Raw genomic sequence first — 16,393 nt, 5'->3', positions numbered from 1 at the left:
TTGATATTGTTTGATTGTGATGTCCTCTATGACATTTTGCTATGGTGGGTATGTTATTCTTTTTTAATTCAAACCTTCAAGATGTAGATTGGCCAGAAAGGCTTTTTGAAAATAGAATTCCACTTAGAAATATGGAAAATAACTTGGAATGGGGTAAGACTACAGCAAAGGAGATTATGACCACCTAAAGGTTTGTCTTTGATTTATATGGTAAATTTTAGATTGTTTTGGATGTGGTTGTAGTAAGTACTATTGTTAACAGTGTGCACTCTTGAGTTCCCAAATAGGATTTTCTCATGAATTTCCTCTTGCTTTCACAAAATATTTAAGTATTATATTTAGTTCCTAAGGTGCATTTTGTTTGATATTAGCAATAAAGCAACATTACAATTCTATTAAAGTTACAATTAATATCTATGGTAATCTCAATTAATATGCTTTTTTTGCAAGTGAGATTACTTTAGTAATGGTATTCATTGTTTTCAGTCATTGTTGATATACATAGATTTTGAATACCTACTGTTAAATTCCTGGAGTAATTTGTTGAATGCTGTACATGTTTGTTTGGCAACTACTGGAACTCACAGGCTAGGTGGAACAGGGAACCATATAAATAAGATTTCAATCCATTTTGTACTGCTATAACAGAATACCTGAGATGACATAATTTTAAGTAATAGAAATTCTTGTGGCTCATAGCTTTGGAAACTGATTAAGTCAAATATATGAGGGACACATTCAGTGAGGGCCCTATTACTGCACCACAACATGTCAAAAAGGTAACTGATAAGAAAAAGAAAGCAAGAGATGTGAACAGGGTGTCAAATTTACTACTGTAACAAATCTATTTCCAGGACAAAACTAACTCTTACAATAGAGGTTAATGTCTTCAAAGACTAAGTAAACTCTTACCACCCAAACCCCTACAAGACTCCACATGCCAATGCTTTTGCGTTGGGAATTAAGTTTACAACACATTCATTCTCTCTCTCTGTCTCTCTTTCTGTCTCTGTCTCTCTGTCTCTCTCTCTCCCTCTCTCTCTCTGTCTCTCTCTCTCTCTCTCACACACACACACACACATACACACACAGAGTCACACATGATGATTGGCATATGATTGTTCATGTTGCCATTTTTGAAGTTTTTCATGGTGCTTAAGCTACATGCAGTCAGTGGAAACCATACTTCATTTGTGAATTTTCATCTTTTCTGAGGGTTGTCAATATGTAGTGTGAGCATACCTTTGTGCTGCGGTGCAGTGATAATGAGCTGTTGCTGGACCACAGAGACAGACATGCCACACCCTACAATGGTCTGTGTGTTGCTAAAGTATGATGTTCAACATGGGTGGTAAATGAAATTTTTTGGGTTTTTTGAGACAGGGTTTCTCTGTTTTGGAGGCTGTCCTGGAACTCGCTCTGTAAACAGGCTCACACAGATCTGCCTGCCTCTGCCTCCTGCATGCTGGGATTAAAGGCGTGCGCCACCAATGCTTGGCAGTAAATGCATTTTTATTTGAAATATTTTCAACTTGCGATGAGTTTATTGGAACCTTTTTACATGTATTAAAGTTTTAAATTGTATCACACACTTTGAAATAAATATTTATTGTCATATTCCAAGACTTTGGTTAAGGATTATCTCTTTGGGAAGTTGAAGACTTTTAGCATTTTGTTTTGTTATTTTTGAGACAAGGTCTTATTGTGGAGTTCTGTCTGGAATTCACTTATATATACCAGTACTGTCTGGTACCTATGCCTATGTCTCTTCCTGCCTGTCTTCCAAGTCACAGGCTTGTACCACCAGACCTGCCACCATGCATTATGTGAAGGTGAAGTTTTAATTCAAGGACCACACTAAGAAAATCCAGTTATGTGAACAGGGTTGGGGTGGGGTGGAGTGAATATCAGGAAGGTTGTCCAGAGCTGGTGGCACATGCTTGTAACTTCAGAAGTCAGGAGGCTGAAGCAGGAGCATGGGAAATTTCAGGTAAGCTTGGGCTACATAATAGCAAGTTCCAGGCAGCTAGGGTTAAGGTGACACCCTCTCTCACAGAAAAGAAAGAAAAAAAAAGCCTCAGATCAGGAAGCTCTTGAGGAATTATAGCATAGTGCTGAAATCAAAGACTGTCAGGCTAGGTAAAACCCGAGGACCATATTTAAAACAACATGCAAATTATATATGTAAATTGCAATACTTTGCCTGCCTGTAAAATAAAAAAAATCACCAACCATTTTTTAATTAGACCCTTTCATGAACTATATATTCCATTGTCCTGAAAGCACCAAGTTTAGTACCTATTAATACTGGGTAGTTACTGCACAGTGTGCAATAAACACCTTGCTGTCTGGATGGCATAATTTGTAAGATACAAATGTATAAGGACAGCTCTAGTCTCACATAAAACCAGTTCTATATTCAGCACATTGCAGACAGTGTGTACGTGTGTGTTCCCTTTTCTTAATTATTAAGTGTACTAATGCTTGTTAATCTTCACTCTGGAAGTGATAATAGAAGCAATTGTCTACAATGGAAGTGAGTCTTTTCTCTTGCTGTGTGGATTTTCCATTTCATAGAGCTTTGAACTGGAGGCACTTGTACACATTTGACATTATACACATTATTTATATCTAACACATGTTTTAACAGCCAACAAGAGGGAAATTGTGTAATGTTAAAAAATACCCAAACTGAATAATGTCTTTATCAAAATGATTTTCTGGCAGGACAGTCTATTTTTCTTTCTTTTCAATTTCTCAGGAGAATTACTCATATCAACAACCATATAACAGAGAACATAAAAGAAAAATACTGCTTAAATGACATGAGTAAAATAGGTTATAGGAAATTTTCTGTTATTTCCCACTTTAAGAATGCTAGACATCAGAGGTATGCATTTAGCATTGTCTAGGGTGTTTTAGCTCAAGTGTGCATTGTGGATTTATGAGCAAAATTCTAACTGCTTTTAGGATTTCTCTTTCTGTAGTATGGAAGATTTTTATCCAAATAAAAATCATGGACCTGACTCTGGAATTGGAAGTGATAATGGAGAGAAGCGATTGTCTACAACGGAAGTGAGTCTTTTCTGTTGCTGTTCTGTGCTGTTTTGCTATTTCTTAGAGCTTTGAAAAAGGCATTTGACCACATTTAATTTTTGTATGCAGCTATGATTTTTCTTATATTCTTTGACTTCAAAAGGAGACGTGTCTATTGATTTTAAAAGCAGAATATTCATCACAACATGGATTTTTGGTTGGAAATAAGAGATGGAAATCAGATATGTTGTAATTTCTGTTTAATCAAAGAAGCATAAACTTTGTTATGTGTTTCAAATGCCTCATTTATACTGTATGCTTGTTCCTTTCAGCCATCAGATGATGACACAATCAGCCTTCACTCTCAAGTCTCAGAATCTAATAGAGATCAAACATCAAGAAATGACAGTCATGTAATAGGAAGTAAGCCTGATTCTCAGAAAGGTAATTCATGTGATATCTGCTAGTTTTATTTCATGTACACAACCCATATTAATGTTTAGATTTTTTATTTAAAATTGACTTTAAAAATCTAGAATATTTTAAGATATTTCTTATATTAAGAATGCTGAACTTTTATCTTAATCACTAAATATTAGAACATTTATTGTATTTTATAATATTAATCTGAACCTAGACCAGGAAGTCTATGATTTTATTGATCCCAATACAGAAGATGTAGCAGTTCCTGAGCAAGGAGATACACATATTGGATCATTTGTCTCTTTTCTTAAGGTAAACAAAACTGAATAAAACATTAATAATATTCACTTCTTCCTGATTATGCAAAGGTGTACCATGCAATTTAAAATGATAACTTTCCTTTTTATAAGGGGAAAGAAAAGTGCTCTGAAAAATCTCAGAAGAATGAAGAACTGGGAAATGAAAAAAAGTAAGTATACACTAATTCGCAAAATGTTATTTATGAGTTTTTAGACTATTCATTATACATTCCTACTTGATAGCACTTGAAAGAATTTGTTTCATATGCCTTTTCCCCCATGCCATGTTTAGGTAGTTAACATTCAAGTACTTGCAATTCCTTAATTAAATTCATAATTATCATAGATATTTACTTTCCCCTTGCAATAGCATAATATGTGCATTATTTTGTTACCAAAGAGGACTGTGTTTTCATGAATAGTGCTTCATTTGAGGTATATAAATGCCATCAATATCATTTTATCAGTAAGGAAGCTGAGACCTAGAGTTCAGAGTTTCTGCAACTTGGGCTTTGTTTCTTTTAACATACTTTCCATTTGCTTGGCTGGTTATGGAAATTTTAATGTACTTATTTTCATGTTTTATTGCAGTAACTGAGATTTCTATCTTTTCTTAGTATTTCATCTCACACAATGGTGGAGTCATCCCTTTAGGTTGTTTTTATAGTTTTACTAACCACATATTAGGACTAACACTGTGATTTTCCATGTTTATAATTGGCTGTAGAGGCTCCAGCATGCTAGACAAGTATTCTATAGCCTATGTCCTACTTTTAAATTAATGAGTTTTTAGGCAATTTTGTACATGTACATGAGGCATATATGCATTCTCATCCCCCTTCTCACTATGTCCCTTGTTAGCTCCACTTTCTGTAGATTTTTCTCTCATGTTGTTCCTGTCTTTTCATTTTGCTTTTGGGCCCACTAATATTATCCAGGGCTGTCTGTTTCAACCAATGGTTTACAAACAACTCTTGGAACCTCCTGGCTCAGCAGTGGACATATGACTAAGCACACTGGTTCACCCTCTCCCAGAGTCTATCAATATCCAGTATTTTAGAATTGATGGGTAGACCTTCATGAATTCGCCATTTCCTTGACTTATTGCTGATGGGCCCTGTTTTGTGTGGGCCAAATGAGGCTATGTTTCTTTTTGTAAAGTAACTATTGGAGTTGTTAAACATTGTGTAGAGCATTAGTTCTCAACATGTGGGTTGTGACTTCTTTGACAAACCTGTCCCCGATAATATTTGCGTTGCAATTCAGTAGCAAAATTACAGTTATGAAGTAGCAACAGAAATAATTTTGTGGTGTGTGCCGTGGCCCAGCCTGTATTAGTCCTATACTGCAGGGGACATCTATTCCGGACTGATGTCTTTGGGGCTTTGATCAGAACCAGGCAAACAACGTTGGGTCCGACCCTGAGGGAGCAAGTGGAGATGAGAGAAAGCCTAGCTACCCAACGAGGTTAAGGATGAGACAGAGACATCTGGCCATCTCAGGAGGGCTCTCAGTCAATACTGGAGACCCCATTTTATTCCAAAATCTTCTTAAATAACTTTCCAAAAATGGGGGTAATGGCAGAAGACATCTATTATCATGTATAACAAACTGGATGGGAAACATTTCCTTTAATTCTATTATACTCCTGAGCTGCGTGCAGTCAAGCCTTCAGACACTCCATGATGTCACATTTCTGTAACCCTGAGCTGCCTTGAACTTGTGATTGGCTAGCCTCAGGCTCCAATGTAGCTGAGGTTGTGGACCTGTGACAGCATTTTACTATATTCCTTAGATTTCATTTTTCTATTAATTTCTTACCTCATCAAATGAGAAGGGTTGCCTAAGTTTGAGCATCACCAGTGTCTGTAAGATGTGATAATAATGCAATATTGTTATTGCTATCATTGTTATTTATGGTTCTTATTAAATGAAGCACTTTTGACATAAAATTCTTAGAATTTGGAGAATAACTTATTTTTAATCTAGTTTGTAATGTTAGAATATATTTTGGTAATTCTGGAAATTTTGAAAATCTCATTTGATCCTTTTTACCATTCACCCTATTTAAACTATTTTCTTTGTTTACAAAGAGATTTTTAAAACCAAAACAAATAAATTTTTATAAATAGTGTGGCAAAATGAAAAATTTTGACATTAGTTTTTCTTTATTTCTAAAATTAGCCATTTGGAAGAGCTTTGCAGTCAAATTTTATTTTACATTTTTTATTCATTTTACATACCAACCACAGTTCTTCCTCCCTCCCCTCCTTCCATTCCTCCCACTTTCTCCTCACTCCACCCCCATCCACTCCTCAGAAATGGTAAGACCTCCCATAAGGAGTCAACAAAGCCATGCACATCTAGTAGAGGCAAGACCAAGCCTCTCCCACTGCATCAAGGTTGAGCAAGTCATCCTACTATAGGGAGTGGGCTCCAAAAAACCAGATTGTGTACCAGGGATAGATCCCGGTCCCATTGTTAGGGGCCCCATAAACAGACCAAGCCACACAACTCTCACCCACATGTAGAGGGCCTAGTTCAGTCTCCTACAGGTTCTTTAGCTGTCTAGAGTACATGAACTCCCATGAGATCAGATTGACTATCTCTGCAGGTTTTCTATCTTAACTCCCTTGCTCATATAATCCCTCCTACCTCTCTTCAACTGGACTCCTGGAGCTTGGTTCATTGCTTGGCTGTAGATCTTTGTATCTGCTTTGATCAGTTACTGGATGTAGGTTCTATGATGACAATTAGTCACTAATCTGATTACATGGGAAGGTCAGTTCAGGCACCCTCTCCACTATTGCTTATATTCTTAGTTGGGATCATCCTTGTGGATTCCTGGGAATTTCCCTAGCTCCAGGTTTCTCTCTAACTCTATATTGGCTCCCTCTGTCAAGATGTCTCCTTCTTTGCTCTCCATCTCTGTCCCTCTCCCAACTCAACCATCCTGTTCTCTTATGCTCTCAGGGCTCAGCACTTAAGAGCATTAACTGCTCTTCCAGATGACCCTGGGTCAATTCCCAGAACCCACATGGCAGCTCAAAGCTGCCTGTAACTCCTGTTCCAGGGAATCTGACATCCTCACATGGATATACATGCAGGCAAAACACAGATTCCTTTTCTGTATCCAAGACTGAGCAGTGTGTATTGTTAACTTGTGACCATTATACATTTCAAAAATTTTAATGGTTTATACTTCATCATCACTTGTTAGCTATAGTTATATTGAATAGAAAAATGAAGATGTATTTTGCTAAATATTTCTTATTTTCCACTTTCATATTTTAAATATAAAGGTGTAAGGATTTTAGCTCACATGGAATTAAAAATGACAAGTTTCCATATCCAGATGTTGACAAAGACAGTTGGCCTTACTTTTTGAATAATTGTGTTTGTTTCAGACTTGACAAAGAACAGGTACTTCCAGAAGAAGAAGATGGTGATTTGAAAGAAGTAACTGATTTGAGGAAGATAGCTGCTCAGTTATTGAAGCAAGAGCAGAAGAACAGGTATTCTTTTCAGTAATGAGATTTGAATAGGCAAATTTTATAATCAGTAAAAGATTATCAGCTCAAGGAAATGAAGTTGCAAGTAAACAATTTGGGTCTTTAAATATACATGTTCAAGAGATTAGCTGCTAAGAGACAGTAGGAAATACTTAGAAGAGAAATATGAAATTGCATGTATAAGTAATAAAATGTGCACGAATTGGCTCTCCCTATTTTTGTGGTGCTGGTGATCAAACTCTGGGATTCATCCATTCTAGGAAAAATCTCTGCTCTTGTGTTACACACCAGCCTTAGTTAATGTACTTAAAATTTCTACTTCTGTGCTAAATCATAATATCTGTTTTATTTGACCTTATTCATTTTTAGTTCACAGTAGTATTATTTGCAATGTAAGCACTTCTTTCTGAGTATGTATTATACTGGTAAAATTTATTTAATAGATTTTTATCAGAGTCTCAATTATTTGGGATATACAGTTTCCCTAGAATCGAGGTGAATTATATAATTGTTTCTTAAATCAGTGTGAAGATTTAAGTATCCCAAGTTCATAATTGTCTGTTTCTGGAGTGAGCAACTCTCCCCCACCACCATTCAGCTTTCTCCAAGTGCGTGTCTTTGCCAACATGACATGAGCATGAGTATAGAATCAAGTTAAGTCCATTTGTCCATTTAAATTTGTGTGTTTGTGTGTGTGTGTGTGTGGAAAGAGAGAGAGAGAGAGAGAGAGAGAGAGAGAGAGAGAGAGAGAGAGAGAGAGAGAGAGAGAGAATAGCTATGGGTGTACTCATGGAGGTTAGAGGTCTATGTAAGGTGTCTTTCTCATTTGCTTTTCACAATTAATTTGAAACACAGTCTCCCACTAAACCTAGTACTCTCTGATTGGCTAGAGTTGCTGACTATTGAGTCTCCAGGAACAAGTACCCTCACCAGATTAGATTTTCAGATGGATGCAGACATCCCTGGGTTTCAATGCGGATGCTGAAAATCTGAATGCAAGTCCTTATGCTTATATAGCAGACACTTTGCCCCTTGAGCCCAAAGTTCATTTTTCATAGAAGAAATGGGCCATGTGCTACTCTCATTGTTATGCATTTTCTAAGGGAATCTTACATTTATAATTTTGAAATAGACTGAATGTTTTTTCTTTTTCATGAAACAATTAGTAGGATAATTTTGGTATACTTAGGATGAATAAGTAGTATTTAATTTCACTTATTCAAAATAAATGTTTATGATTAACATGGTGACCATATCTTGAGAAGTTTAATATTTAATCATATTGGCATTTGTTTTAAAAATATCATTAAAGCTTAGCATCTGGCAGCTGAATTGATGTATAGTTCAGAGTTAGGAGCACTTTTTGCTTTTCCTGAAGATGGAGGTTTTCCCCAGAACCAAAGGTGGTTGGCTCCTGTCACTCTACCTCCCTAGAGTTTGATCCCTAGAACCCCATATAGTAGAAGAAGAGAACCAACTCCCACAAGGTGTCTTCTGAGTTTCACACAAAAGCTGAGGTATGTGTGCACACACCAAATAAATACATGTGTAAACACAAAAAGACAAAACAAGCAAGCTTATCAAATGAGGAGTATAGGATCTGCTTTTGGGGACAAACTGGCCAATGGATAATATGATAAATGTCATGTATTACCAATTTTTGGACAGCTACCACAAATTTCTCTTAAAAATATCATACTAGAAAATATCACTTATCTGTCTATATAATTTCTTTATCTAATGAATTCTCATTCTATGTTTTCTTTTTCTGGTGTCACTGCTTTCTGTAAATGTTTCCATATTACTTATCATTTAATATTTTCTAGTACTTCATTTCTAATGTGCCATTTTATAATGACTTAATTTTTAAGATTATAATGTGATTATGTAATTTCCCCATTCATCTTTCTTCCTCCACACTATCCTACATAACTCTGCACTTCATTCTTTCAAATTCATGGAATTTTAAAAAATTGTTGTCATATATATGCATGCATATATGTATGTTTTACATATGTATTATATATAAATATATATGTAGGCATATATATATATATTCCCAAATACATACATACAATCTGCTCAGTCTCTATATATTGTATGCATGTTTTGAGGGCTGACCATTTGATACTGGATAACCAACTGGTATACTATATCTAATATGCCTTCTTCAACTGGTTACAGTAAGGTTATATGTAGTCTATGTGTTTATTTCCTTCTGAGCTGTTAGAAGTTAAAAATATTTGAGTTTATGTTTCCTTTATTTAGCAAAAATTATATTTATTTTTCATTATGAAAAGAGAATAGTGATGTTTTAAAGACTCTACAATAATATCCATTCTCTATTTGAGAGTTTAATTATAGACTCAACATTGCCATATATATTTTTCCTATATTGCCATATATACTATTATTTATTAATTTTTTCTATCTATGTTTCTTAAATTATTCTTTGTTAAGTATCACCTGAGTAGGTCATCTTTTATAGGGTTTGCTTTGCCAATACCTTTGTAACTAGTACAAAATGGTGCCTAGCATTGTGCCTTCTACATAGTAACACAGAGGTCCCAGTGTTATGCTATTGTTTGTTAATTGAATTCTTGAAACATGTCATATTTAAAGTTAATAGAAGTCATCAATTCAGCTAAAATTTTTATATTCTCCATAAAACATTTCTTTTATTCCTCCAGATATATACAAAGCTAATTTTGTCTTCATTTGATTTTCTTATGTGTTAAGAATTATTTAGGTGAAGTATTACTATGTACTGACTTGTCTGATTTTTGAAGGCATTAAGTATGTTTGAGGCACTCATTATTTTATTCTTCATTATAAGGGAAATACCCAGCATTGTAGTCTTTAAAAATGGTAATCTTTTCCCATAGTAAGTACCTGCTACTTAAAGGAGAAAGAAATTCACTTTTTAAAAGTTCTACAGGGAAGATGTAAAATCTATGTGTTAGGTTTTAATTCAATTATTATAGTTTTGTGTTTCTTTTGTTTATTGCCATTCCAATTTGAAAGTAATTTATATAGTATAAGATCAATCCCAAGTACCAGAAAATGCTTCCTCCCCCCAGAATTCCTACTTTGACTATATACTGAACGGTTCTTTTGCTATTGTTGTTTAAAAATAAACATGTTTTTAGGTCTAGTCTAAAAGACGTGATGATAATGCTCTCAAATTAGAGTTGACTGGAGCAATGCCCATGTTGAGCTCAGTGACAACTTTGTCAGTTGTTTTGCTACTTGTTTAGCTTTTATTTTGCTAGTGAGTAAGATTTTTTTGTTAAGGAAATTTATATTATGATTTGGTGAGTGATATTGTCCTAGGAAAGTAACAGAAGGCAAAATTATTGATTGAAAGCATTAGGGAAAGTGGTCAGTGAATAAAGCATAGTGTAGCCAGCTCACAAGGCTTTGTATTATGAAGACAAGATGTTTATAATGTAGCCTTTATTTCTCTGATGTACAGGGTACGCTTCTGTGAAGCTAACACAGTGCTGCATGTCTGCTTTCTAATTTCCTGGGGGCAGTGCTTAGAGGTTATCTTGAGCCCATGGGTTGTGGAGCATATCCCTATGGAGAATGAGGCTGAAAGGATAGAAACTCACAATCCCCAAGAGAAAATTCAAATGAAAAGAATATTTTTAAAAACTTGTATCTTAAAAATAATTTTGTGAGATGAAATAATTTTTTAGATTTCTGTTTATAACATTGTGCCTCTAGTTAACCATGAACATCACACTTGAATATAAGTCCAGAGTAGATATCATGTTAATTTTTTATTTAAATTTTGTGTTATATTACGGGGGTCAGTCTGAGACTTTATGCATACTATTAGACATTTTAATCACAATGAAATTAAATTTAGAAAAACAGTAGGTTTTACTGATTTAGGAATAAAATTGAAAAAGGACTTGAGAATGCCAGTATTAGAGTATTTTTGTATGTGTATGCATGACTTATAATAATATTATGCTTAATATTGACTTGAGAAAAATGAAGGAAATTCTGCTAAAACATTTTAATGATATTTTATAAATTATTGATCCATTTCTCCATATTTTAATCAGTCCTATTTATATATGTTAGCATTAGAAAAATGATTTCTGTGCTTTGCCTCTTGCTGATTTTATATGTCATGATAAGTGGGTATTTAGCTAGCTTCTTAATATTTGGTTATTAGCCAAAAGATTTTTGTATATGTGAACTTTACAATAGTTTTAGCTAACTGATTCCAAATCAATATTTACTCTATACTATTTTGTTATGTCTTATGTTTTCATAAGTATTTTATTTGCTTTTAGGTATGTCCTGAGAGCTTTTCTTTATTGTGGAAGAATGTGCTTCAATACTGTGTGACATAGCTAGCTAACAAAAAAAACAATTATTAAAGGATAAATAACTGAAGTACAACTGTCAAAGAAATAAAAACAGGTTTTGAGAAGTTTATGGATTGGGCTTAGTATTATAAAATGTATTATGACATGTTTCTTGTGAGTTTTATCTAATCCGTACTTCAGTTTGAGGAGCATTGTGTTAACCTCTAGTTTGTTATAACTGCTTGGATAGTTCTTTTTTAACCCTTGAAACCTACCCATTCTTTCTTTTCTGTTTCCTTTACTAATGACTTCCTTGTCTCTCCAAATACATCTCCTTCTCCCATCTTTTGATTTGGTTGATATATGTGAAATGTGAATATAGATGGAGGCCTTTAAGTTATAGAACATCATTCAGTGACAAACTCTTCCAGAGGACCAGAGCAGCAGGACGGAAATCAAGGTATCTAGAGTTGGTGGAAGCCATAAGTATTAAGGGGCCAGGCTTATGTAGCTTAACTGTGTTAGCATTTTGCTTAAAATAAGTACTGGGAATGGTGTTAGGGAAGCCTATTAATAATCTCAAGCAGACATTTAGGTAAAATAGATGTTTAGTTTTTCTTCATCACAGAGTAAAAAAAATAAAGTATCAATGTATATTCCAGAATTCTAAATAGTTGAATTTTCAAATACATAATACACATTTTACATGTCAGTTGGCTTCACCTATTTTTCTTTCTACTACAGTATGATACTATCATACTAGTAAGTGTGGTGTGAAGAGTCATCATTTTTACCATGGTGAAGGTCATAATAGCTTGACCAGTTCCCCCTAAAAACAATTCTGACTTTTCTTCCTAAGTAGTACTTATTTATCGTTTCTCTCTTTTATTTTTTAAAATCTCCTTTTTAAAGTCTATTTTCTTTGATATTTCATTACCATAAGTTTGTATTTTGGGATTTAAGGAAATTTTAGCACATGTACATAGGAAAAAATTTAAGTTTACTTAATTCTGTGATTGTTTGGACCAGAAATATAGTGCTTTGTCTCAACACTTGACCTTTTGACATCACTGAATCTACTTAATGAGGCTATGCTCAGAGCCAAGCTAGTGAGGAAAAACCTGGCACCAACTGACTGTTCTATATTCACCAGAGAGCTGTATTACCAATGTGTATTTAGTTCATATGCAACTCATTTCAGTTCTTTTCTATAGTCTTTGGTGATGTCTAAAGAATTCTTTTAAAAAGTAGATTCTTTTAATTCATTGTAGCACTATTTCTAAAATTAAGTTACATTTATATGTACAATAATGATTTTTGAATATGTACAATTCTCTATTTTAATGAAAGATAGTAAATTACCACTTTTGACATTGAGATTAATACTTAGAATTAGATAAAGCCATGAAAAAATAGTTTTCTTTTATAGGAAATCATTATTTTTGTTCTAATACACTTTCCTATTCAAGGTATTAGAATTTTGTAATTTAAAAAATGACCTTAAACACTGATTTTTGCATTTATAATTAAAACATATAATTTGGCTTTTGTAAAAAATGATTATAAACCATCAACATAACTCCTGTTATTTTCTGTCCTGGGAAAAAGGAAATGACTCAAAATGGTGCCTAAAATATTTCATTATGTTCTGTGTAAATCAGAATTAGATATGCACAGAGTAATCCTGCAATGGCTAGAACATATCCAAACTTGGAGAATTGTTTCTAAAACAAGATCCAAGACATATTTTGTGAACTTCATTTATAAATGATGTGCTGATGGGCATCTCAGTCTAAATAGTACGGAAATATTTCCTAGAAAAGATCTTCATGACTTAGATGCAGTTTATTTAGGACATATATACCATATATGTGCAATGTTCTCTTCAGTATAGTTTGTAATTAATATATTGATTTACTTCTAGGATTCTTAATCATTCAACTTCTGTCATGAGAAATAAGCTGAAACAAACTGTGGAATGTGAAAAGAGGTATAAACATATCTTAGTCCTTATATTTGGTATTTTAGAATGAGACATAATACTCTTATAGTAATTTTCCTCAAAAGGTGTTAACTGGATGTATGATGCAGATGTCTTATAAGCAGATAATTTAATGATAAAATGTATCACAATATGAGTTCAAATGAGTTTTCTATAAATAAACATCCTGATTCTGATTCTTTTTTGTTTATAATTTGTGTTTGTCTTGATTCATTCACAAATGTTTATGTTATTGATATCACGACAAGGAATACTGTATGTCTTCATCACTTGTTATGGCCATTCTTTGTTATTGTTTTCATTTTAATTTCTTTTGCTTGGGTTTACTAAAGTATTTGTTTAATGACCTAGGTTCACAGACATGAGTTTCAGAGAAATAGAAGATCTGAAAATTTCTATTTATTGTCCTCCTTGGTTTCAAATTTGTTTTTTCTAACTCCTGGATCAAGCCTCGGGTAGTCTACATTTTCAAAGATATTGGTACAGATACATACACTGAATCATCATTTGTTGGTTGCTAGATATATGTGCACTGTTCTTAGTTCTGTAAAGGACTGTCTTATTCAACCATCACAATAAAATTTTGAAGTTGTTAGTGTTGCTATCCTCATTTTACATACTAGCAAACTGAAACTCAGAAATTATCATAGCTAGCTCAAGATCACATTGTAAGTGGGAGAGTCATGATTCAAACTTAGATTCCTCTTATTAGAGAACCTAAAGTTTTAATGTACAGTAACAATAACCTTACTTCAGATCCTCACATCTCACTGGATATATTCCATAGATAGTGCAGATTTGTGTCTCCAAATGCACCTGTATCCTTTACACTAGTGAATGTCCAACTACTTATGTAGGCCCCCAAGTCAGCAACTTTGGAAACACCTCACTGTTTCTTTACCTTTCTCCTAATATAGTCAACCATGCAAAATTAATATCACCTTAACCCTATTTCCATCTTCTCCATTACTATTCTTGCTATGCTGGTTCAACTTCAATTGTTTTTTCCATCTGAGTTACTGTGATGGTCTCCCCACATGACTCCATTCTTTTCTGTATTATTAAAGAGTAGAGGTTGTAAAACTTAAATCTGACAATGCAACCACTGTTTCTCATCTTTTAAGATTTTTGTACCTTTTATACCATCTAAGGTATTTATACCTTTTATGATAAAGGGTAAAATGTTGAGATTAACCATAAAGTTGAAATAGGCTCCAATCTCAGATCAGAGCCTCATCTTTGTGCTCTCTAGAGCGGTAGCCTTTCAGTTTAGGAGCACAATACTTTTATTTATTTCAGCATGATTTCCTATCTCTGCATTCTGGATCTTGATCACTCTTTCACGTTACCCATGTTTCTTCCTTTCTTTGCATGATCTTTTAGAATTCAGCTCAGTTCTTCATGGTCGTGGTGAGGGCTTCATTGCAGACAGCATCACAGTGGAGGAAGAGGTCATGCAGTAAGATAGATACAAAGCCTGAGAGATTTAATAATTAAGTTCACTTTTAGTTTTTTATGTTATGCAACTTATTCTCATAAGAACAACTGGAGCTCCTAGAAAATTCCATTAATCCCTTCCAATGACAGGCTCTCCAATGACCATATTGTATTGTACTAAGCTTTACTCCTATAGATTTTGCCACGTCTACACTCTGAGCTTCAAGCTCGTAATAAATATGAACCTTTGTGGGAACATACTGTTTTCAAGCTATAACATACCCTTTTCTGTATGTGCATGTGAATATTTGCATTTGTTTATATATATAGGTTTATACAGCAGTATATAAAATAGTTTTTATATAAGGACTGTGCATTGATACATACCACAGTGTTTATATTGTTCATATACAAGTGGACATCAATATATATTACAGTGATACTTTATATGCAAGTTGTATGCATATGACAGTGTGTATTTATATAAGTTGTATGTTGATATATACCACAGAATGGTAGAATTTGTTGTTTACTTGCATTGCCACTTACATGTAGAGTAGAAATATCTAATTTCCAGAAATCCTACTCGTATTCACTTTTGCTGCACACTCAAAAATGCTTCTTCTGGATTTTCCCCCATTTCAGAAAGTGCTAATTCCATTTTCATTGCACAATGCCTGAAAAAGCTTCATCCTCAGTTTGTCATTCTCTCTCAAACTCTGTAGCTAATTAATCCATTGCCAAATCATGTCGGTGGGGATATTTCCAGAACTTGATCACATCTTACCAACTCCACTTATGCCACCCTTGCCCTCTGCACACCCAGTTGTGCACAGGTGTAAGTTGGAAAATTGGATTTCCCCCAAGAATTTAGCTGGGTAATACAGTTTTGCCTTATTGTAAAGGTACTCAGAATTATTGTAGGCCAGATAAGTCTATATTCCTTTGTTCCTGAAAGAATTAGGAGTACATTTGAATAGCAATTGTCCTAGTTTTGATAGTCAGTAGGAGAGTAGAATGGTATTCCATTGTTCAGAGAGGGCTCCATATGTAGTTTGATTCAGGGGAGGGGATTATAGATTGTTAGGTGGCTCATCCAGAGAGGTGGTGTGCATAGTATGGTGTGGGAAAGTGAAAGAGCTGGGCTGGTAAGCCCTTTATTAGAAGAGTCGTGCGTGGTCTTTCTCTCTCTCCCCTCTCTCTGTTTGTGTGTGTATATTTGTTTGTGTATGTGTGTATTTGTGTGTGTGTGTGTGTGTTTGTATGTGTGCATAAGCAAATCACATAGAGTTCCCAGTTGCTATTCTACGTGCTTACCTACTTCATTATTATACTATCCTGTATATTATATATGCCCCT

At 34.2% G+C, this 16,393-nt stretch overlaps 1 protein-coding gene across 3 annotated transcripts in view; it reads left to right on the top strand.

Annotated features, from left to right (window-relative positions):
* Lrch2 (leucine rich repeats and calponin homology domain containing 2) overlaps positions 1-16,393 on the top strand; it is an 82,531-nt gene that overhangs the window by 42,775 nt on the left and 23,363 nt on the right. For 2 of the 3 annotated variants that reach the window (XM_040744529.1, XM_040744530.1), the window contains exons 7-12: positions 2,988-3,075; positions 3,369-3,480; positions 3,674-3,771; positions 3,870-3,928; positions 7,166-7,273; positions 13,520-13,585. In XM_040744529.1, the coding sequence (XP_040600463.1) occupies positions 2,988-3,075; positions 3,369-3,480; positions 3,674-3,771; positions 3,870-3,928; positions 7,166-7,273; positions 13,520-13,585 (531 nt within the window). Of the gene's footprint in view, positions 1-2,987; positions 3,076-3,368; positions 3,481-3,673; positions 3,772-3,869; positions 3,929-7,165; positions 7,274-11,977; positions 12,056-13,519; positions 13,586-16,393 lie in introns of all 3 variants that reach the window. The other variant, XM_040744528.1, reaches the window with a different exon arrangement.

The sequence above is a fragment of the Mesocricetus auratus genome, unplaced genomic scaffold (assembly GCF_017639785.1).
Source record: "Mesocricetus auratus isolate SY011 unplaced genomic scaffold, BCM_Maur_2.0 Super-Scaffold_100003, whole genome shotgun sequence".
Taxonomy (NCBI): Eukaryota; Metazoa; Chordata; class Mammalia; order Rodentia; family Cricetidae; genus Mesocricetus; species Mesocricetus auratus.
This window is presented reverse-complemented; position numbering and strand designations above follow the sequence as displayed.